Here is a 23203-nt window from a genome sequence, read left to right as displayed (position 1 = left end):
GTTCTGTGTCATTTGTTCCTTCTTCCTTTGCATCTCTGAGGAAATGTAGTCGCTCCTCCTCGGGACTCGTTGGACCATTTTTGCCTGATACTTGTGAAGCGGCAGTGAATGATGATGCACTCACCAAGGGTTTACTTGATGCAATGTCCAAGAAGCCAGGCGTACTTGGAGTAGGCGCAACGTCCAAAGAAGTTTCAGGTGTAGGAAGTACTGAAGTGGCCAAAGAAGAAAGCATTTCCGCTTCGACGGATTCGTTTGGCTTCGTTAGTGTTACTTCTCCATCTTCCTTCTTTGCATCTGATCCTGACACTTCTGAATCGGAATCTACATCCCCTCCAACCTTTTCATCTTCACTTTGACTATCCGTTCCTCCTCGTGCTCTGACACCGACTCGTATTCCCGTCAAACAAGCTGGCGCATGACTTTCTTCTTTTCGCGCTCTTCGTAACAGACGGACATCCGAAGGTGTTGCGTCATATACAAAACCATATTGATCGGTCAACATTGTATCTTCTGCTCCAGCTTCCCGCTGACGTTGAATAGTCGAAGCAACACGTTGAGCCAATTCTTCGGGTGAAAGATGCTTGCCTCCATACACTTCAAATTCATCTCCAGATGACTGATATTCATTCTCAGATTGCGCTGCAGAGCTGGTCTGGGTATCACCTCCTTTGATCTTTTCGAACGGTTGCGGCTTTGGACCATTCCTTCGTCTTGCTGCCATTGTTAATGTCAGAGGTCGGAAATCATGAGCTAAAATCGGCTCAAGTTCTTGCGTCACAGACTGTTTATCTTTGCCTGTCCCTTCTTGTCCGAAAAGGCTAGGCAATCGTGTCACATTCGGTTCTCGTCCTTTGGATCGTCTTCGATTTTTGTCCAATGCACTGGTCAGAGTGGCAGTTGCATCAGTCGTTGGAGGTGAGAGAGTAGATGATTCGCGTACATGTTTTGTAGGTTTTATCGTTCCAGTTCCCGGTTGAACTTTTCCATTCGTAGTAGTTGGAGCTGATGGCTTCTTCCTACGCCAATTTAACGTAAAGAAACCATTGAGTGAAGAAGTGCTAGGTGCATTGCTGGTATTTGGAGGGGTATTTGAAGTTGTTGCAGATGCATTCGTCGGAGCATTTGGTTGCATAAATCGACTCATAGATGAGCGTGCAGAAGGGGCAGGGGACTGTGACCTTGATTCACTATGACTGCTGGATCTTGCATTCGATGCAGTAACGGGTGTTGAGAAACCTGAATGAAAATCATCTAGCATTGCTTCCATAATAGAAGCAGGAAGCTCCCGCTCTTCACTACTCGTACTCTTTGCCATAGAACTGAGCGTTTGTGTTGCAGGTCCGGATTGCTGTAAGATCGGTGATTTTGTTCGCGAGATCGTATCTGCCACACGTTCATCAGCTCGAAAGACTGGCACTTGTGATTGAGCAGTTGCATGGGTCAACGCTCTTTCCGCTCGTGCTTTAGAGATTCCGCTCGAGATGAGAATTTCCAGCAGAGCAGCCTCTCGAGCTTCATGTGCTTTTTTGACCATATTCAACTCTCGAGCATGTCGAGAGACAACGTCTTCGTAAGCTTTCTTCCATTTTTCGGTATCCTGTAATGCTTTGTTGAGCTGAGATTCCAAATCACCCTCTTCTTGTATGTTCTTGGCGCGCACATCAATTGAAGGACCACTGGGTTCGCCGCTATCATCGATTACAGAAGGCGTAGAAGCAGTATCAGAATGTGTATGCGTAGAAAAGTCCAACACTTGTGTAATCGGACGAGGTTGAAATGTCATCGGAGCTGGTGATCGATGTCGAACTCGATTGAGCCATTCAGGTAATTCGTCATCATTTTCTCCATCGGCATCGCTATTGATTGAGCTGGCATCATCATTGGTGCCTGTCGTACCACGTCGTTTTCGGCGAGAGTGAATACTTGAAGCACTCTTCCTACCACTTTCGCTTGTGTGTGAGCTTTCTGAATAGATCGATCCAGCGCGTGACTTTGACGAACCTCTGATTGTGGTATTGGCTTTGCTTTCATCGTTGTATGTGCTGGACGATTTCGAGTCGTTCAAAACATCAGGTTGATTTGCTAATCTCTGCAAATCAAAGTATCCTGGTCGTGGCTGAGCAGATGATGATTTTGAAGCACGAACAGTTGTCACTCCTCTTAATGTTCCTTGAGATTGAAATGAAGAAGGTACATCTTGATCGTCATCTTTTCCCGTTGCTTCTCCAATCGCCGCACCAATCGAAAGTGGATCCTCTAATGGATGACTCGTTGGCGATAATGGCCTTGAAGGTCCACCTTGTTGAGTCTTTTCTGTACTCGCCATACTTTCATATAACCAACAGACTTGACATGAGTGATTATTCTTTCTCGTGTGTTATGCAATGTAAGTTGATGAAAGTGTTGTTTGAAAGTGCAACCAACACCTCATGCTGCCTGTCAAAACCCTAAAACGTGGCTTAAGCGCAGCGCGTCTTTTGTCGGCGCGTTATCCGTGTATGGCCAAATTGATCGCCCCTTTAGGATCAAATGATGAATGACTAAAAATACAATTACTCTGTCTGCTACTACTCTACATTGGGTAAATCTCCATTGATATCATCATCTGGTGCATCATTGATCGACCAAGCCAATAAAATCTTCAAAGTCATCAACACATTTCGCAATGCACGAGTCCAAATCTCATCCGATCCAAATTGTAATCGAATAGATGCTCCTCCAATTTTATCACGTACGATTGAGTGAGGTAATTTGACAGATTCATCACGGCCCTGCACTCCTACACATAGCTGTCGCAAGCATTCCAAAAAGGCAACCATTGCATGATCAAATCGACGATCAGTCAACAGTCGGCCTAATTGCCAATCTCCCGATCCATACAATTCGTAAATCTCTTTCCTCTCACCCAGCTTTTCCACTGTGCTGAAAGACCCAATTGGATGAACTTTGTACTCCTCAAATTCGATATTCACCCGTCTTGCCAGCGTCACCAACAAGAAAGCAGTCTGTCCCCAAGCTGCATTGATTTCGCTCCATTCAATTCCTCGTTGATCGTTCGGCATCCTTCCTAACCTCAATCCATTGATGGTAGCATATCCACCATCATACCCGATCGAGAATGCATCATTATATACATTTGTCAATTCCAGTCGATTGAGTTGTGCTTTATCTTGTGCCAAGCTGGCTTGCAATGATGATCTCTGTGCTGATAAGTTGGATGCTTCCAAACTCAAAGCGCTGTATGACTGCCAGAATTGCTTCTCTTCCTCCTCCAATCGCTTCTCTTCTTCATCTAGCTTTTCCAGCTCTATATCCACCGCATCAGACTCTCGCTGAGCATCAGCCAATTCCTGTTGAGCTTTTTGGGACTGTTCAGCCAGTTGGTCAATCTCCTCTTGTGTGGCTTCATCGGCATCTTGTACATCTCTCCTCTTCACTTCATCCTCGAATGCCAGATATGCATCTCTTTCTCTCCGTAATTCGTCCAACTGTGTTTCCATAACAGAAAGTAGAATGTTGGTGCATTCTGCACACAAAGGATGATCGATGGCCGGCAGTAGATTTCCATGCTGACCTATCGGAAGCCTCGCCTTTCGCTTTCGTTCTTTCTGATCAACTTTGCGAGCATTGGTTGTAGATACCAATGGTGATTTTGTGGGGGGAGTCCAATTGGAAGGTGGTGTGGTAGATGATAGCATGTCAAATAATGCTTTCGTCAGGTTGAGATGCGAAGAAAGGGCATTGTTATTGGGAGACAAATTATCGTCATCCTGCTTTCCTTCATCATCTTTCCCTTCAGTCGTTCGCCGTTTTGATGATTCGCCTGCTGATATTGGTTGTCGATCTTTTCGCAATAAGATTGATTCAGCCTCGATCACATCATAAGCCGACTGTGTCAGCTCTTCCGTCAATGAAGAAGGCAGATGAAGCGGCTGTCTACATCGATGACAAGCAAACGTTGGCATCTTCACTTCTTGATGATGGCAGCTCTCCATCAAAAGAGAACGAAAGTGATTCGTTAGCGTGTATCCTCCTCCCAAAACTCGCCGGCGCATGGGCCATGCGCTAAAAGATTGACGAAAAATGAACGGATAGCAGAACTTCTTTTCTTAACATCATATCCGGGATCCAATATGACCTCTCAGCGAAAGGCATTCACAGCCTCGCCTCCCAGGATACTGAGTATTGCAGGATCAGATCCATCTGGTGGGGCAGGTATTCAAGCAGATCTAAAAACGATCGCCTCCTTGGGATGTTATGGAATGTGTGCCTTGACGGCATTGACTGCTCAAAATACCAAAGGTGTTTCTGAAATTCACATCACTCCAACGGACTTTTTTCGTTCGCAATTACAAACTTTGTGGGAGGATATAGAGATTGACGCGATCAAGATTGGAATGCTGGGAAATCGTGAAATTATCAATGCATTACACGAAGAATTGAAAGATAGAAGGATACAGAATGTACCCATCGTCATAGATCCAGTTATGGTGTCTACGAGTGGGTCACTGCTTTTAACCCACGACTCAATAAATGATCTAATTAAGCTTCTACTGCCCAAATGTTACCTATTGACGCCCAATTTACCCGAAGCAAAGCAATTGCTCGAACATGCAAAGAGTTCGATACGAATCGAGAATGATGGCAATCTGGCAAATCTGATGTTAGCCGCACATCATCTCACTTCTCTCGGACCGAAAGTTGCACTCGTCAAAGGTGGTCATCATATCTGGAAGAGAAGTCAACTAGAAGCCAATCTGAAGGAGATTGGCATTTCTGTTGAAGGCGAGAATGTAGAGGAAGAAAAGTACTTGGGAGCAGAAGTTCTTCAAGGATCATGGCAGAGTCATAAATTGATTGTTGTTAGAACAGATTTGGAGCCGTACGCCGACGTATTGAGTAGTGGACGGCACGATCAAGATCCTGGTACGGTGGCAGATGTGCTGTATGACTCAATAAAGGATCAATTAACAATCTTTGTCAAACCGCACGTACAATCACAAACAACCCATGGAACAGGATGTACGCTATCGTCTGCTTTAGCCTCAAACCTGACATCTTCAGCATCATTGACAAGTGTGGTACATACTTCGATTCAATACGTTCAACGATGTATCTCTCGCGGATTATCAGACTTGGGAAGAGGTGTTGGTCCTTTGAATCATCTTTGCGGAATTCAGCCTAGGCCGATCTTACAACCGATTGATGTGCCACTTTGTGATTCTGAACGATTTCCGCTTTGTTCTCGATTGATAAGTTGTTCGTTACCCATTTGGAGAGCATTCACGCAACATCCTTTTGTGGCTGGATTGGTAGGTTACACCCTTCCAAGAGAGTCGTTCATCTACTTCTTAAAGCAAGATTATCTCTTTCTCAAACATTATGCTCGTGTTTGGGCAAGTGGTGCTTCGTCTTTTACTGTTGGCAGTACATTTGAACGAATTGCTACATTTGCGGGCATTGCTGCAGAAATGGCATCAGAAGCAGATAATCATGTCAAAATTTGTCAAAGATGGGGTATCTCTCGTGATCAGCTGGAAACAACGGTAGAGAGTTCGGCAACGTTGGCATACACTCGATACGTTTTGGACGTATCTAGATCAGGAGATGCGTTGGAGTTACTAGCCGCAACGGGACCTTGTCTGTTAGGCTATGGAGAAGCTGGTCGTTGGATCAAGAAGGAACAGAGCAAGAGAGGGGCTCTAGACCGTTCCTCTGAACAAGCCGCTGCATTCCAAGACTGGGTGGAGTATTATGCTGGTGAAGAATTTCAAAAGATTGTTCGAGATGGGATACAGAATATGGAAAAGTATGCAGCCAATGATCCACCTTCCCTGAAAAGGACGGCAAACTTACAACGGATCTGGGATGCAGCGATTCGATTAGAGATTGGCATGTGGGATGAAGCCTTAAACACACAATTACGCAGAGATGTACTATCGTCATAATGGCTGCTATAAATACAAAAATGCTTTTCCTGGATTTTCTACTTTGTTCCTGTCTTTGAAGCCGCTGAAACCCGTTGACGTGCAATCTTTCCCACATTCTGTACAGCACCTGTTCCAAACATATAGCTTGCTCCACTCCAAGCGGTAGTGGTTGCGACAAGGAGCATGAATGAATGCCAGACTTTCTTTGCCAAATTTCCCCATTGGTCTCGCTTCTCGTTCGTTAGGATGTTTTCGGTAGTACTCTCTCGCCCTTCACCAACGGGTAAAGTAGACTTGTCCTCCCACAACCCTTCCCGTTCGCTCCACCATGTTCTCCAAGGATCAGACATGGATGCCAAGAGTGTACAAATTCCCACGAGGATGATCTGTAGAAAGGTGTTATACTTTGAAATTTGAGTTGGTTTGACTTTTGCAGAAGGTAATCTTGGATCCCAATAACGTTGAAATGTTTTTGGTTCAGGTAAACTTTTCCAACGAATCAAGAATGCGCTCAACACCAATCCAACATCTCTACCGATGATCAACAGTACTAATGGGATCGGTATCAAACCACGCCAAGCCAAAACTCCTACCATTACTGTCATTAATGCCTTATCGGCTGCAGGATCGGCAATCGAACCAAACACTGTCGCTGATCCAAATTTACGGGCAAGGTAACCGTCCAATAGATCCGTAAAACCTGAAACGGCCAACAATCCTAATGCGTATTGCATTTCATCGATCAAGACTAAGTATCCCAGTACTGGCGTACTCAATAGACGCATTATTGTTAGCACGTTGGGAATGGTCAAGATATCTTCTGATAGCTTCTGCGGTTCATACTAGAGTGGGAAGAAGATCGGATTAGCATTTAATACAAATCTTGTCTCCATTCGACTCCACTCACATCTTCCAGTATTGGCCCTACCTTCCCACTTTCACTGGTTTGGGGTGATGTTGATTCTACTGAGGATGATGGGATCGGGTCATTCTTTTTGATATCGAAAAGCGAGCTTGTAGTGCTCAAAAGTCGTATCCCTGGGTGAAAGTATGAGGAACGAATCGGAGACTGAATTACTTTTGTCAGGCTGTAGTGCCGCCGCCGATCAAGCAGGGATGAGTTGACACTATACCCTACAACCAAGGATGAAAAGCATCTCTTTGCGATCGGCTGCTGTTGCAAAGTTGGCAGAAGCGTTATACGCCTGCCAATGACCTGTCGAAAGGTCATCTTGATATGATGGGAAGAGGGTGTTCCCATCAGAAGTACAACAGCACTACTGGTTTAATCTCCACTTTCCCCAAATCGACTATTCTTGCTTAGATAATCAATTTTATTTTTTCCAAAAATTTTGACGAGAAATGCGGGCAGTCAAAATTAGAAGAAAGCTCTAATTTCAAGTGCATATACTGACTGATACCATCACCTTCATTCAATTCATAGAAAATGGTTACTGTTAGACAAAGAAAGAAGCAAAAATCCGGCAGTTCAGCATCTGCTAGAAGCAAAAAAGCAGAACAAAAGCGGATAAAGAGAGCACCTACAATGCATGGACCGGCAGCGATCAAAGATAATTGGGACCCAAAGAAAACCGTTCGAGAGAATTACAAGGCTTTAGGATTGATCGGAGATCTTTCGATGCGGGATTCAGGCGGAAGTGAAAAGACATACTCACAGCCAGCTATCGCCAAACCCAAAGCGGGAAAGAGCAATAAGCCATCCTTGATCAGTTCTGGAACGGCAACAATCGAAAGAGATGAGGAGGGAAACATTATTTCAATCCAAGAGAATACCGTACAACAAGTGCAAACGGCTTGGGGACCAGCATTCGATAGCGATGCAGAAGAAGAGGAAGAGATAGAACAAGATGAAGATACACAGCCAAAATCAGCAAAGGCGATAGAAGTGATCTCTGCTTTGGAACATGCCGCTCAACAAGCCACACCGGTAGAAAGGTTCACATCTACACGCGAACAGGACTGGCTACATCAAATGGTGAAAAAGTACGATGACGACTTTGATGCCATGTCTAGGGATCGTTTAATCAACGTTTGGCAAAAGACACCCGGTGAAATTAGGAAAGCGTGAGTAAAGTATGAGCTGATTTGTTGACGATGGGAGCGCTGACGAGAACTTTATTTTCTGCAGAATCAAAAAGGCTGGTGGCTTAGAAGCAGTCAAACAAAGTTGAAGTTCGAGAAGAGAATAGAGAAGTAGCAACAATGTACAGTAATAGCAAGACACATGATACAACATTCACTGATCACCTATTGTTTTATCCCACGAAGGGATGAGCCTGCATTTGTGCCCATTGAAACGCTAGTGAGGTGTCTGATGATCTTTCTTATCATGTGGATCTTTATCTGAAATTGCTCGAGGTAGCTGTTCAGAATCCTTGCTGAAACGTTTGGGGGGTGGAGAATTACTGGGGCCTGTACCCGTATCTGGGCTCATCGGACCAGGATCCTTTGATTTACGTCGTTCATTTTTCGCTATTGAAACATTATTAAAATAACGTTTGCTCGTATAGCCACCTTTATCACCAGAATTGCCTTCATTACGGATAATCGTGGCCTTGACGCTAGCTATATGTTGGCTTACTAACATGATAGAGAAGAAGTATGATGCTGTTAAAAGATGGGTCAAACGCATGTTGAGAGGAAGATTGTGGGTAGAAGAGGAAGCGTTTGGTAGGGATAAGGAAGATGACTTTCAAGTCCATGCTTATCCATACCTTGAAGACCTCAATGCTTGTATACGATCAAATACAGCCTAATCTCAGCATTCCGAGAAATCATCCCGCAGTAGATAATATATAATATCTATAGTATATTGCTATACAACCTATTCATTCCTTACCCTATATGGCTTAGTACCTTTATTATGAGGCTCCTAATCTTTCTTCAGTACCTGTCAATTCAGTCTTTTTGATCCTCAAGATTATAGTCTCATAAAAGGGCAGGTGAAGCAATCCTTCAATCAACGAATCCCTTAATTTAGTTGCTTACTTTTCAAACAACAATATCTCTCTAGAGCAGCGAGTGCTAAGAAGGGAGTCAGCCGAACAGGAGACCATTTCTTAAAACATTTCCTGTCTATTCAAATTTTTAATATCGATTTCCATCATCTGTGCTACAGCAATTAGAAGAATTATTTCAGTGAGGTATGATGTTTCTTCTTAAAACTCGAATCGATTACGTGATTTTATCTCTTATCAGCCTCGAGTCACAGCTCGGACTTTAGCATAAGACCGCGGAAGTGTTCACGCGTTACCACGCGGTCGCACAAATTCACAATCTACTCGTGTGCAGTGCACCAGTGTACACGCAATTGCTGAGACGGATAGAATTATTGTGCTCAGCATTTTTGTTTGATATCGCCGAGCGGCACTTTTGCAGTGTACACTTGCATTACGGGCCATTGTTTGATTGTATATGGGACCATCATCAGAATCAACAATGTTTTATACATTCACTACCATCACACAATTCAACAGCCGCACATAATTAACACTCAAATCGACTACCATCAATCAAATCAATCCTTCTTCAGTCATCTTATGAACACCAACTTGTACGCCTCTCTTGCTGCTTTAGCAACACCTCTTGATTCTCTTGAACAAGATCAAATCGCTCAGTTGGCTGAATTTTCAAAGATGTTTTCTTCTTTCTCAACCACCAACCCCACCATCAATTTGTGTTCTGAAATGATGGATACGGGCAAACCTATCGCCAATGTCAGCGCGGATGCCATCCCTTTTGATTCCCCTTTGGACCAATCGTTGGGATCACCAGCATCTACTCGTGATTTCCAGGAATCACCTTTGCAGGATTTGGAGTTCGACTTCGCCTCAACGGTAGCCGATGCTCCCTTGTTCCCCGATCATGGTACACAACAACAGCAACATGGCGAGCTTGCCAGTATGCCTTTGTTCGGACCAGAATTCTCCTTCTCTCAACAATCCGTTACCGGTCCAATCGTCGGATTGAAGGAAAGTGTCACTTCATCCCAATCTTCGGAGGGCAATGCCGCTGATTACTCTTTCGATGCAATGGCGCGTAACATGTTAAGCGACATGGGCAATGGTCGCTTGAACATCCTTTCTGCCTCGCCAAGTACGCAATCCGACGTTTCGGTCGCTGACTCTGATTTGGCCGCCAGGTTTATCCGTGAATATGCCCGTTCTCACGCTGTTCGCGATATCGACGTTCTCGTGTGTGCTTTGCGCGGAGCTGGCATTGATGTGAGCAACGAAGTTGTCGCGGAAATTTTGGCAACCGCTTCGTTGAATTCAACCCCAAGTAGCAGTCCAAACGCTAGCCCAAGCCCAATGATTCTTCCAGAACCAGTGAAGACCCGCTCTTCCCGTTCTTCTACTTCGAAGACACGAAAGACCCGCTCTTCAGCACAATCCAACGCATCCAAGAATTTTATTTGCAAGTCATGCCATAAGTCCTTCGATCGAGCCTTCAACTTGCGCACCCACGAAATTACTCACGTCGCACTTGAGGACCGTGAGAAGCCGTTTGTATGCCCATGGAGTGCATGCACCAAACCTTTCATGCGCAAGTACGACGCAGAACGTCATTACACCACCGTTCATGTCAAGAAAGGTGAAATCGCTACATCAAAGCAGATCATCAAAGCTTTCTCGGGCGAACACGGTGTCCCCGCACAACGTGCAGTCGCTTCTTTACTCAGCGATGCCGACATCACACAGGCAAATGGCTAATGTCATCGTCTGATGCTTATCTCTGTTAAAGGAAAACAAAACGTGAGCAGCCATCCTTTTGTGCATTACCAAAAACTGCATACTGACCCTCTATCACTCTCTTCTCCTCAGTATCACCACTCTAACTTTGCCTTGCCGGGCTTTGCGACACATGCTTGTCCAAGCCTCGTCGCCATCGATCATCGTTTGCATGTGCACCTGCGTGCGTGCTTTTGATCTTTGATTGATGTGCCGATACGCCATGCGGATCGAATCACGGTGTGCTTTTGGCCACCATGATCATCTTCCATCACTCAAAGACAAAAGTCCATGCCTTTTCTGTTCATGCCTTCTTTTGATTGTTGGTCTTCTTTTGTGATGGGATTCGGTCGTGAATGGATGTCGAGCTTCTTTGATTTGCCTTTCTCTCTCCCTTTCGAGAGGGAAAGCGTTCCACGATTGCGGTTGATTTGATCCCCTTTCGTATGTACATGCATTTCAATTGTTCAGTCTCCATCTTTCCTTCTCGTATTCCCACACGCAACGTTTCTCATTTCAACGATTCTCCTTCCATTTCATTCTCTTTTGGTTCCTGACGTGGCGTTTCTCCTTCTCACCCTTTTTCGTCATTCCTGGTGTCAGCCTCCGTTCTTATGTCATTGTTCACAAGAATAGGCTCTGTGACAAAATGACGAGCGTTGAGCAACTTCTTTTGGTGATCGAGCATGTGAAAAGAAGATTCGTTGGAGAATTGTTGATTTGATCCCCTACCCCTGTGTTTCCCATCTTCGAACCATTATTCTCTTTTTCATTCCCCCCTCCCGACCCACACCCGACTCATTCCTGCTTGTCTTTCTCGGCTTCTACGACTCTCTCATCTCTTTTTCATAAAATACAAAACACACAAAAACAACTTCTAGGCTCTTTATGATCTTTCCAATCTATGACTTTATGATGACGTGAACTGAATTTGATTAAATGCTTGTGCTGAGATAAGGTATCATGATGATGTGTGAATGTAGTACAACGATTATAAAGAAAGCCGAGAAATGAAATTAATAAATATGATAATGTATGTCGAATGCCTCTCTCCCTAATTCAGAACTCCATATTGCTTGCTCGCCAACCCATACCGGCATTCCTACCAATCAACCAACCAATTTGTTCTTGCATGCGTCGTCCAACGGCACACAGAGCGGCTTTACAAGCTTTGATCTCCAATTCGTTTCGTTCCAAAGATTGTTCGTCTTCATTTCCGCCGAAAGAACGAAGGGTGGTTAACGCTTCCAATCCTGCTAACCATCCTCGAACGGTTTCTGCACCAAACATTCTTCCTTCTTCATTAACGGCTCTTGCAACCCAATCCACCAATCGTGCCCAATGAAGGAGTAGGTGTGGTATCAATTGCGACACAATCGCATTCGGATTCACAGCAGACAACTTCTCGTTTGCGATCGATCCTCCATCCGAAGAAGACATGGCATCATGATATGCTTTCAGTATCATCTTTGGCGTTCCGGTTTCGTTTGCCATGACGATCGGATGTCCATCATTGGCGGCATCAGGAGAAAAGAGTGAGATGGACAGATTCGTTGGCGAATCAGGTAAAGCGGCCATCATCAACAAAGCACGTTCGGTGATCAAATGCAAGAATGCATACATTGTTGATGGATGTGGTGGTTCTCTAGGGTGTACGGAAGAGGTGGTTGCGTTCTCTTCGTCCGTTGCAACGAAGAAAGGTAAGAAGCTCATCGATGTTGTAACAAAGTCGGCCACAGGCATGCGTAAACGTCCCCAAGAGAATTCATTCCTCATCTCTGCCGCATTTAACAGTAGCATCTTTACCGCTTTTTGGCTTTCATCCAAAGCAGCCTCTACAGAAGCCAGTGTTGGTGTTGGAATGAGACCTTGAATCCGTTCTGCAGAGGATGGATCGGCCATGAGCAATCGAGAAAAGACGGTCAACAAGGATGCTTTGTCCAAGGTGGCCAACATCTTTCCAACATCTGCGCTTTGCTGTGAAATAGAAGGGCCAGATGCAGGAGGGGAGTGACTTGAAGAAACTCTCGACTTCCGTCCGCTTGCATTTCCCAAACCTGCTCTCATCCTTTTGGGCAAAGCTTGAAGGGAACGTGAAGGTGTATGAGCAGATGTAGATTGAGCTGCGTCCATGGTATCATCACTTTCTTCTGATGGTGAAACGCTTCTTTGACGCTTTGTTGTGCTGCTAGTAGAGCTTGTTGCAGTTGTATAGATCGGTGCATTGCCACCATTGCCATGATTGTGCATGCCAAAGCCAAACGAAAAGGCTTGTGGTGGCCCGTTGGTACCACGGATAGGTGAAGTTGTGATTGGTGGCATGATCATCTGAGACAAAAAGGTAGTGCAACGTATCTATCCGCCTATAAGAAGGCAAGATGATGGCGATAAAGCAAAGAGGGATGCGCAGCGCACAGGGTTGTGTTTGTCTTACACTGAAATTTGTCCCGATTTGGGCGAATGAAAAGCAGCGCCTAGGCAGGGAACGCCTATTTGAACATTTCCTAAAAAATAATTTGGAGAATAGAGTCAAAATTGTCCGTGCGAATAAATTCGGCAAGTATTAGTAGAATGAATGCCACTAGGCTCGGTTCTCTCTTTCGCAAATAGGGAAGGGAAGGTACAACCATCATCCCTCATCTTTTGGGATGTAGATGCAAAAATGACAAGTGACGATGAACGAATACTGGACAAAGGGGAAGGTGACCGGATCACTACTCAAAATATCTCATCAAATTTGACGAACTTATTCAAAAAAGCGGTAAACAATTCTACGTCCGCATCATCGGAACAAGTTGAAGCATTGGATAGCCTGATCGAAAAGGCAAGTAGAAATCCTTTGGAACATCATGCAATCACCTTTACGACTCCAGATGATATGATTAGCATGGCTGCTTTACGACGACCTTTTCCACCTTCACTCTCCTCAACTGGATTTTCATTTTTCACTTCCATAAAGATTGTACAAGAGAGCACGGTTCCGAACCCGATTGATATTCTGCATCTATTCGACAGCGCTCAAAAGTCTTGCTCTGTTCGATTGACGATTGAACCGCAGACAAACCATTTGAGCTATTCATCCGGCATACGACATCAAACACTGCATTTCCCTTCCGGCGTTTTGCAGGTAGGGAGATGGCATCATGTATGCCTGATACATGAAAGGCCGGCAGGAGATTCGCATTCAGCTTCGGTGCAACTGTATCTGGATGGTAAGCTAGTCAATGCATATAACAATGTGCTGTGGCCTTCTGCTCCTCCACCTTCTAGTGTCGTACGAATGACAATCGGTGGTGGCCTACCTTCCAAACCGACAACGGACACGGTCGCTCCCATGGTATGGTCAATAGGTCCAACGTATATGATCGATACCGCTTTGGACTCAGAAATACCATTTATACTGGCAGAACTGTCATCGAGTGGCTACGATGGAAACTTTCAAGGCAATCTAGGCCGTTTTCTCACTTACGCAACAAGCACAAAGGTAAATTTACGTCTTGCCAGTGCGGCAGCTGATGGAGAATCATCTTCAGAAGCAGCGGAAATGATTACCGGATCTGCAAAGAAGATATTTCGGGAAGATGCATTTTATTTCATTTTGAGCGGAGGTGAATCTACTTTGGCCGGTCAAATGATTCCCAATCGAGCTTCTTCTTCCCGTGCCAGACAACCACAACCGTGGTCATTTGCCAGCTTAATCGGAAATGCATCTTTGGCCAAATATACGACCATTGAAACATCTACCTTTGCTGACAACGTGTGGCGCCTAGGCGGCTTCGCTCTTCTTTTTCGCATCATTGAGCAAAGTCAAGACTCGGAATCACTTGAGAAGAGTCTCACTTTGTTCTTCACTGTGATAAGCTCTTCTTGGCGTTTATCGGAAGAGATTGAAGTGGCTAGAGGGTATGAAGTTTTGCATTATCTTATCTCGCAAAAGAGACACTTGATCAATGTGCCTATCTTGCACACCTTTTGCAAAGCGATCGGTTGGGAGAGTGATCCCAAAAAAGATGACGAATTGGTGGCTCTTGTCAACCCATTTTTGTTCCGTGTATGCATGCTCGACTTTGGTTTATGGGCAAGTGCATCATCTATAGAAGTGCAAATTGCTCATTTGGAAGTTTTAAACACGCTCTTGAGAACATCAAAGTATCGAAGGTTCAATGCTAAGCGGGTCGCCAAAATGCAGATCACACGAAAGCTGTTGTCATTTTTGAGCGGAACCAATGGTGGCGCAAACACAGATTCTAGCTACAACATACTCTCAACCTACACATCTGAGCAACAGGCAATGCTTGCGGTGGAATACGTTTCGGCTTTACGAACATTGCTCGTTGCCAACTTCAACGATGCTGCAATTCGCGCCATTTCCAGCTTCTTGGCAATTCATTTATGCAAGCCGAAAAGTGACAACTCTCAATCTTCCTTCACTTACTTGATCGCCTCTACCTCTTTTGAGATGCTAGGCGATTTGATGTTGGGAAGACCGGCTTACCTGCGCAAATTTGGATCATTGGTCAATATTCGATGGTTGAGAATGTTTGTAAGCTTGACGACAGACCCGCGTGCCAGTAGAAGAGCGTTGGATGTCATGGGAGGTTTGGTTACGCACGATCCTCGTTATGCCGAACAGAAACAGCGAATCAAAGATGATGCACAACCTGCAACGCCCACTGCTGCCAGAAGAGCTAAACTTTGGTATGAAAGTATCCGAACAGCTGAAGAGAGCCGTAACGTTCGAGTAAAAATGGACGCTAGAGAAGCAATGTCGATCGCTGCAAGACAATGGCAGGCACAAATGGTTCCCGAGCTGTACCGAGAACGTGGTTGTTTGGAGGAAGTTTCGACTACAGATCGTACTTTTGAGTTAGATCCTACCGAAGGACCTCTACGTATGCGAGCAAAGCTTAAAGAATGGCGTGAACCATGGGATGATGTGCTTTCCGCAAAGAAGCAAGAAGATCATCTTCCAGCTGATTTCAAAAGTATGCACATTGACGAAGGAAGCGGTATGGTAGCAGATGAAGATGAAACAGAAGCCGAAGGCATTCCAACACCCGTGCCTGCAACACACTCTCAACCCCCAACACCAATGGGCGATGCTTCCATGCAAGGGGAGAATGGCGAAGCCAACACTAGCATGGATGCAAGTGTATCCCTAGAGTCGTTCTCGGGAGATACTTCACTTGCTCATGATGAAAAGTATCGAAGAATCATTCGTTCGCTTGAACGTGGTGACGTGATCGAAGGAGTAGAGAATTCTTTGCGAGTCGTATTTATCGAATGTCGTGCCTCTTTGCTCATTTTTGGCAGGAAATGCTTCTATGTGATCGATGACTACTTCCAACGTCCAGATGGAGAGTTATGCAATGTATGGGAAGCACCCGAAGAAGAACGCGATACAATTGTTATGTCCACTTTGGGTAATGGCACAAATGGTACTCACAGCAAAGGAAGCAGTTCCACCGAAAAGGATGGTTCCACAAACACTAGAGAAGGAGGGACAGCTGTTGCGGCAATGACGCTTGTCCAACAGCTGGAAGGAGACAGACAGCAAACCCGCCGATGGAGATGGTCAGATTTGGACTTGATCACAATCAAGACATTCTTGCATAGAAAGACGGCAATCGAGATCGCTTTCCGCGATGGTCAAACTTGCCTTTTGGTGTTAGCAAGCACGTCTCAAGCCAATGCGGTGTATGAGACACTCTCTTCGAGGAATCGTGCAGCCGCACAAGCATTCAAGAATCTGACTAGCGGTATCAGCCCACAACTTGAACAAGCAAATGGTGGTGTGGGATTGGCTAGATTCAAGAGTGCTGTTCTACAGCGTGGCTCTGGTCATGCCTTTGGATCGATCACTCAACGATGGACGGAAGGAAAAATGTCAAACTTTGAGTACTTGATGTGTCTCAATACAGCCTCAGGAAGGACGTATCAAGACATTACACAGTATCCCATAATGCCATTCATCTTACGTGACTATGCAAGTGAAACACTCGATCTATCTAATCCAGAGTCTTTCCGAGATTTGTCACTGCCCATGGGTGCACAACAGATCAACAGACGTAAACAATTCCAGGAACGGTATGAACAGCTAGATGAAATGTATCAGATGGAAGGAGGATCTGGTGGAACAATGCCCGCTCCTTTTCACTATGGTACACATTATAGTACAGCTGCAACTGTCAGCGGCTTTTTGATCAGATTGAGACCGTTTGATAAGATCGTAAAGGCTTTGCAAGGTGGGACATTCGATTTAGCGGATCGTACGTTTGGCTCGATTGGTCATGCATATCATTCTGCTGCGGAGGGCTCGCTGGGAGATGTTCGAGAGCTGATTCCGGAAGCCTTCTATTTACCGGACTTCCTAGTGAATGCAAACAAGTTCGACTTCGGTCAAATGCAAAGCGGTGCTGTTGTAAATGATGTTGAACTTCCGCCATGGGCACAGAATGATCCGCTTCTGTTCATCAAACTACATCGAGAGGCATTAGAGAGCGATTTCGTCTCTCAAAGGTTGCACTTGTGGATCGATCTAATCTTTGGATATAAGCAACGTGGACAAGCAGCAGTAGATGCTACAAATTGCTTCCACGAGCTCTCATATCAGGATGGGTCGGTGGATATCCACACTATAGAATCCCCCTTGGAGCGACAAGCGGTATTGAAAACCATCCATATGTTTGGCGTTTGCCCGCGTCAGCTCTTCAAGGAACCCCATCCACCACGACAAGCTCCTGCAAAACCTGAACTGAAATTATCCGTTCCATGTACGCCTTGGCTATTGACACAAAGCGCGGCTCCAATTCGTATGATGAAACAATCTGCTGTTCATTTCCTCTACCTTCCCGCACCTGGCAGTGGAAATGGAGATATTGCAAAGACGTTTGGATCTCCTAAGGAGTACCTCATCCTTCTGCAAGCATCTATGTCGCTATCCTTTGGACATGCTGATGGAAGTATACGCTTCTATGCCAGAGATAACAAGGATGAAGTTAAAGGAGTTGCAGAACAGGTACTACCGGAGCAGATCACTTGTGTGGTCGATGCAAGTCTGTCATCCACATCTACCAAGCAGAAGCAAGTGCGAATTTTGATTGGTGGATCAGAGGGAGCATTGACTGCATGTGAAATTGATCCTACCTCATACGAGATGAACACCGTCAAGGCGTACAGAGGTGGTCATACAGACGCAATTCTATGTTTGGATCATTGCGCCGCTTGGAGTTTGACCGTGAGCGGATCGCAAGATGGAACTGCAATTGTTTGGGATCATCTCGGGGCTTATGTGCGATCGCTCCCGCATGATGAACCAGTACAATGTGTTACAATTTCACGCTCTAGTGGTCTTATCGCAACTGCTTCAGGTTTGACGCTGAAGTTGTGGTCCATCAATGGTGACTTTATCGCATCTATTGAGACAAGCAATGATTTGGATGATAAAGTGACATGCTTGACAATCTACGAAGGCGCAAACGTAGAAGGCGGCAATAGCGAATCAACGATGATGTCTTGCGATGATGATCAACAAAGTTTATGTATGATCTTTACAGGACATCGCGGTAAGCTGATCGGATGGAGATGCGTTTCCGATCATGAACGGAAAGCGGAAGCTCAAAAGAGACAATCTGTTGCTTCTATTTCCGCTTTCAACAGCACTGGATGGCGTCTGGAACCTTTCCACGTATCCGAACATCGTGATCGAGTCATGCCTGGCTCATCACCACGAATTGGCGCACAAGCATTGATTACTGCATTGCGATTTTATGGAGATACTCTTTTATCCGGAGATGAACTAGGGCGGGTGTATGCTTGGACGTTACCCGGTAAATCAGTCGATGTCACTTTGACATCAACGAATATGTGCATGCAATGTGCACGCAAGCTGGGACTGTTTGAGAAGAGGAATCACTGTAACGCATGTGGTCAATTGTGCTGCCTGACTTGCTTGTTCAGCTTGGCAGGCTCTCCGTTTGGATCTTATAAGTATTGTGCAGATTGTAGAGATCATTTGAGCTTGTTGGTTTCGAAATCTCCATCACTACATTAGACACATTCTGTATTCTATCAATCAATCAATCATCTGTACTGAAAATCATCTGTTCTGAAAATCATATGCTTTGTGAATATACTGTGTGAAGAATGCGTTAGAATCATGATTGCTATGTTACATGGTGGTTGTTCTGCTATGTTTTTATGTACTGTTTGTTGCTTTGTGGATATTCACCACTCGAGTTCAGAAGAGAGTTTGGAAAAGACATAATCACGTCCATCAATGGAAGCCACTCCGTCTCGGAGAACACACTTCCATTTGTTGCGAACCCGTTGTACCTTATCGTAAAGGCATAAGATCATATCTTCGTTTCCGTCAGCGTCTACGTTGCCTTCCATTTCATCTTCATCGGAATCGTCCAGATCTGATCCGATCTCATTATCATCTGCGGCAGGGCGTTTGCGTTTGTTGGCTGAATTACTCGAACCTGCGCCTGTATCGTCCAACAAACCATTAATGTTGGCACTTTGATGTGGATTGGATCCGTTGGCAAATGTTGCCTGTTGTTCTCCTTTTGCGTTTTCGGAGTGAACGTTTGAAGATCCATTTGTCCGTGCGACTTTGTTGGAATTTCCTTCATCGTCTTCCTTTTTCACGATAACGTCTTTATTTTCGCCATTTTCACCTTTTGTCGCTTGTGAACTACTTTCTCCTGTAGTTGTAGACGAACCTTCTTTTTGTTTTCTACTTTTTGGTTGAATAGGCGCTGCACCTTCAAAATCCGCCACGCCTGTTGAAACAATTTTTTGTTCCCATGATCTCTGTAATTCATCAAGAACTTCTTTTTCGATTCCCATATCTTCGAAATCTTGACGAACGTTTGCAATCACATCATCAATGATCATTCGATACGTAGCAGAAACAGCTTTGTTACTCATCCTTGCTCAAAACAAGCGGGCGGAGAAATCCTTTTTTCACTCTGGTACTTTTTTTTAATCTGATAATAATTGATCCCTACGACCCTCTCTTTTTTTCTGCCGTCGCCGCCAGCAGCTTTTTTTGCTTGATTGTATAAAATGTCAACAAACGATTTGAGAAATATGTGAAGCTGCTGGCGATCAAGGACGATCGAAATGACGACGCTACCCTTCTCCTGCAACGATGGTGACGGTTGTAAGACAAGAACGGCTTGGCTTATTTATACTGCGCGCAATAAAGGGTGTTTATATAGGAATTGGTGCGCAGGCACGTGAGCTGCTGAGCCTCAGACAAACCAGCGAAACGCCTTTACATGTTCAAATGCGCGCGCGGGCGTCCGCCCTCCTTTAAAGCACGCAAGCCTATGACGTACGATTCCATTATGTGTGAGGTTTGAGGGATTGCGTATGTGCATCATCAGGTACAAATTGAATCGAAGAAGGTGCGGAGAGAACGTGAGAGCAGCAACAAGGAGTGGGAATTTATGTTGAGCGTGTGACTATATGGCAATGAATGGTAAGCATAGATGATCATATCTTTAGAAATTGGATAGATTAAAGATAGTTTTCAAAAAAAGTGAGAAAAGAAGCCGAATACCCGGGTATGACATTATGAAAGAGAATGTTTGGGTATGTATGTAAGCAAATCTCGTTTTCAAGAAGTTTAAAATCTCTTTTCGTGCGGGGTTATGATGTGCGCGAAACACTGGTTTTGCGCTAAAATCCTGCTCCACAACTTCTGACCGAAGGCCGACAATGAGAAGACGGTTGTTGACTGATGTGACACTGGAAATGGCGAGCATGCATGTATGTGTTTTAAAATGCAACTTGTGTGAAAAATCAAACTTTTACTTCAAACACAGATTGAAATGCATACACTTGACTCCACTTCCAAGATTTGAGAACAACCATCCTTACCACCATCATTCTTCTTCTCATCCTCTCTCTCAAGATGGAGTATGTACGTAGATCAACCGATAAAGCAATCGATGCTTGGCTTGCAAATTCACCAAAAGTAAAATCAGGTTATAGTCGTTTAGGTTTCAAATTACTCAAAAAAGATCCAATTTTGCAATCTGCTCGTTCGGCCGGATTCAAAGTTGTAGAATATGATCTTCCCGCTTATCCTGTTCGTCAATTGGCCGGAGTTGCAAATGAATTACTCGCATTCATGATCGCATCCACTGTTGTTTGTTATTTCTTATATCACTTTGTTGCCAAAACACCTTTCTTACGTCAAGCTTGCGTCGGTGGAATGATTGCAACTTTACTCGCTTGGCCAATCGTTACAGGTCAAAGCGGTATCATGTTATTGGATTTCTGGAAACCAGCTTTAGGTTTCAGATCTTGCTTGTTGGTTTGGGATATCTTTAACATTCGTACAGAAGAAGAAGTAAAGAATTGGTCTCCACCTAGATTCTTTTGTCATTTGTGGGCATTCCCCAAAGAAGAGGAGGAAATCGCCGAACGTGCAGAAGAAGAAGGTTACAAGCGCAATGCAATTTGGGAAAACGCAAAAGGTTTACCAAAAGTCTTTTTGGAAGGTGTTTTGTTGCTGTTGACCTTATACGTCATTCCACCATTTGAGCTTACACGCAACATGAGCCAATTTGCATACCACTGCTACTGTGATGCTCTTGGTTTCTGCATCTTGATGGCTTTGGCCCTGTTCGGAGATGGTCTTTTGAAACTTATCGGAATGGCTTGCAATGTCGAAATGGCAGACATGTTTGAAAACCCATTGGGAACTGTTAATATTCGCTTGTTCTGGTCTCATTGGAACCGTGCAATCGCAACTGTTTTGCATCGTGTCGTTTTTGGCGGTGGTCGTAATTCAAAATCTTCACTCAAAGCCAAAAAGAAGGCACAGAAATTAGACTCTGCCAACAAATTGGTAAACGGACAAGTTGCAGCTGCTCAAAGACGTCATTTGGATCATTTGAGTGAAACGGAAGCAGAAGGTGGACGAACAGAAGATGAAGAAGATCAAAAGCGTGCTGGCAGACGTGCACGTCAACAAGGCTTGACGATGACCTCTTCTCCTTTGGCAAAAGGAAACGGTACTGAAGAAAAGACAAACGGAAGGCCAAACGGAAACGCATCAGGAAGCTCAAAACCACGTTCACCCTTTTTGCCCAAAGCAGCTGCCGCAATCGCCACTTTTGCCATGTCTGGTATTTTCCATGAATGGATCACTGCGATGACATTGCACTATGCATCAGGAGAAAATTTCTTATTCTTCGTTTTGAATGGTGTTGCAACAGTTGTTTCTACTTGGTTCAGAAGATCGTTCCCTGAACTAAACGCAAAGATTCCAACATTGGTTGCCGTTTTGTTATTGCATGCTTTCTTCTTGGCCGTGATCCCACTCTTCTGTGCACCTTTCATTCAACGTGGATTCTTTATGCAATTGGAAGGTCTCAAATATGAATTACTACCTTGGCAATCACGCAAACGTGGTAGTTTCATCTACTTGTTCGGTCAATAATTTGTTACATCTTCTTTTCTAGTCACTACTCTCTCGCACTCTACCTTTTCTCTTCCCTTATCTTTTCCTTTTTTCCTGGATCGCACAAATAATCTAATCTTACCGTTGAGTAACCCTCAATAGTTATACTTTTTCATCTCTTTGTATACTTAGACAAAGAGTTGTATTCCAAACAAACGATGGAAAGAATAATGACGTAATCTTGCGCAATAATCGTACTTTCGTGCCCATATTGAAAGTCTCTCACAAACATCATGGTTAAGATTCAGACATTTGACACAATTCGATTGTATCTTTATTTGATATTATAGTACACTTTGTTGCAATTGTTGGCCGTTGTCTCCATACATTTGTGCAAAATTTGCATCAATACTGGGGAAGGATTACTCGGAAACTTCGGTCCATCATCCATAGAGCATTACGGTTGCATAACAGGGGTGGCAATGCATACAAGCTCTTATTGCGGAATACGTTCACATGTGATGTGCGTCTTTGATGGATCTTGTGGCAATTGACAGAAAAAGTTGAGCTTTTGCATTGTTTCAAAAAGGCTTCGTGCTGTGGGCGGGTGAATGAAAAGGGGCAAAATGAATGTCAGCTTACCTGTGTGCGATCAAAAGAAGATCCGCGCTTCCCGTTGAGAATACCCACCTTCCATGGCAATATCTACACAATCAGTTTGTTTGGAAGGATCATCCGGATGTCTACACAATCTTGACCGTTGTGATCCTCTCGGTCCGTCAAAAGAGAATTTCGTACCTGGCGTTTGAGCTTGAACGAATTCTGTAACAGATTTATGTGCTGGCGTATTCATTTTTGCCGTTAAATTTGAAGAAGCTCCTGACATGATTGTTGAATTTTAAACAATGGGAGATGGTGGTTTTGTATGTCGCATGTAATCGCTTACGAAAGAGGAATTTAAGCGCACACACACGCAGACAAAAGGGAGAAAAAGTGGAGAAATGCCTAGGCAAATTGACAGGCACGCCGGATTGAAAGAAGACGCTAAGACACACAGGCATAGGTGGATAAAAGGTTAATTTAATTATAACAACACT

At 44.4% G+C, this 23203-nt stretch overlaps 11 protein-coding genes across 11 annotated transcripts; 5 read left to right on the top strand and 6 right to left on the bottom strand.

Moving 5' to 3' along the window:
* Positions 1-2534: 2534 nt before the first annotated feature.
* FA14DRAFT_161912 (APG6-domain-containing protein) lies at positions 2535-3983 on the bottom strand. The gene has a single exon (XM_025499339.1). It carries the CDS (start codon positions 3966-3968, stop codon positions 2571-2573), a length of 1398 nt encoding a protein of 465 aa, XP_025352807.1. The 5' UTR covers positions 3969-3983; the 3' UTR covers positions 2535-2570.
* Positions 3984-4136: 153 nt separating this feature from the next.
* On the top strand, positions 4137-5951 carry FA14DRAFT_168672 (uncharacterized protein; the record flags this gene model as incomplete). Its single annotated transcript, XM_025500154.1, has 1 exon — positions 4137-5951. The coding sequence occupies one exon, from the start codon at positions 4137-4139 to the stop codon at positions 5949-5951; it is 1815 nt and encodes a 604-aa protein (XP_025352806.1).
* Positions 5610-7184, bottom strand: FA14DRAFT_161911 (uncharacterized protein). The gene is made up of 2 exons (XM_025499338.1): positions 6841-7184; positions 5610-6775 (listed from the first exon to the last, which is right to left on the bottom strand). Exons 1-2 carry the CDS (start codon positions 7162-7164, stop codon positions 5990-5992), a joined length of 1110 nt encoding a protein of 369 aa, XP_025352805.1. The 5' UTR covers positions 7165-7184; the 3' UTR covers positions 5610-5989.
* A 170-nt stretch (positions 7185-7354) lies between these two features.
* On the top strand, positions 7355-8451 carry FA14DRAFT_137427 (uncharacterized protein). The gene is made up of 2 exons (XM_025497037.1): positions 7355-8018; positions 8083-8451. The coding sequence occupies exons 1-2, from the start codon at positions 7381-7383 to the stop codon at positions 8123-8125; spliced, it is 681 nt and encodes a 226-aa protein (XP_025352804.1). The 5' UTR covers positions 7355-7380; the 3' UTR covers positions 8126-8451.
* FA14DRAFT_181188 (uncharacterized protein) lies at positions 8254-8586 on the bottom strand (the record flags this gene model as incomplete). The annotated part of the gene is made up of 1 exon (XM_025501071.1): positions 8254-8586. The coding sequence occupies one exon, from the start codon at positions 8584-8586 to the stop codon at positions 8254-8256; it is 333 nt and encodes a 110-aa protein (XP_025352803.1).
* Positions 8587-9379: 793 nt separating this feature from the next.
* FA14DRAFT_74704 (uncharacterized protein) lies at positions 9380-10813 on the top strand. Its single transcript, XM_025502815.1, has one exon. It carries the CDS (start codon positions 9494-9496, stop codon positions 10664-10666), a length of 1173 nt encoding a protein of 390 aa, XP_025352802.1. The 5' UTR covers positions 9380-9493; the 3' UTR covers positions 10667-10813.
* A 629-nt stretch (positions 10814-11442) lies between these two features.
* On the bottom strand, positions 11443-13171 carry FA14DRAFT_74715 (uncharacterized protein). The gene has a single exon (XM_025502816.1). The coding sequence runs from the start codon at positions 13010-13012 to the stop codon at positions 11744-11746; it is 1269 nt and encodes a 422-aa protein (XP_025352801.1). The 5' UTR covers positions 13013-13171; the 3' UTR covers positions 11443-11743.
* Positions 13172-13346: 175 nt separating this feature from the next.
* Positions 13347-18737, top strand: FA14DRAFT_191603 (beach-domain-containing protein; the record flags this gene model as incomplete). The annotated part of the gene is made up of 1 exon (XM_025501876.1): positions 13347-18737. The coding sequence occupies one exon, from the start codon at positions 13347-13349 to the stop codon at positions 18735-18737; it is 5391 nt and encodes a 1796-aa protein (XP_025352800.1).
* A 36-nt stretch (positions 18738-18773) lies between these two features.
* FA14DRAFT_161907 (TFIIA-domain-containing protein) lies at positions 18774-19603 on the bottom strand. The gene has a single exon (XM_025499337.1). It carries the CDS (start codon positions 19583-19585, stop codon positions 18911-18913), a length of 675 nt encoding a protein of 224 aa, XP_025352799.1. The 5' UTR covers positions 19586-19603; the 3' UTR covers positions 18774-18910.
* Positions 19604-20413: 810 nt separating this feature from the next.
* Positions 20414-22145, top strand: FA14DRAFT_168670 (uncharacterized protein; the record flags this gene model as incomplete). Its single annotated transcript, XM_025500153.1, has 2 exons — positions 20414-20618; positions 20674-22145. The coding sequence occupies 2 exons, from the start codon at positions 20414-20416 to the stop codon at positions 22143-22145; spliced, it is 1677 nt and encodes a 558-aa protein (XP_025352798.1).
* A 123-nt stretch (positions 22146-22268) lies between these two features.
* Positions 22269-23001, bottom strand: FA14DRAFT_161906 (uncharacterized protein). Its single transcript, XM_025499336.1, has 2 exons — positions 22797-23001; positions 22269-22703 (listed from the first exon to the last, which is right to left on the bottom strand). The coding sequence occupies exons 1-2, from the start codon at positions 22990-22992 to the stop codon at positions 22603-22605; spliced, it is 297 nt and encodes a 98-aa protein (XP_025352797.1). The 5' UTR covers positions 22993-23001; the 3' UTR covers positions 22269-22602.
* Positions 23002-23203: the final 202 nt, after the last annotated feature.

This window comes from Meira miltonrushii, assembly GCF_003144205.1.
Source record: "Meira miltonrushii strain MCA 3882 unplaced genomic scaffold FA14scaffold_4, whole genome shotgun sequence".
Taxonomy (NCBI): domain Eukaryota; kingdom Fungi; phylum Basidiomycota; class Exobasidiomycetes; order Exobasidiales; family Brachybasidiaceae; genus Meira; species Meira miltonrushii.
This window is presented reverse-complemented; position numbering and strand designations above follow the sequence as displayed.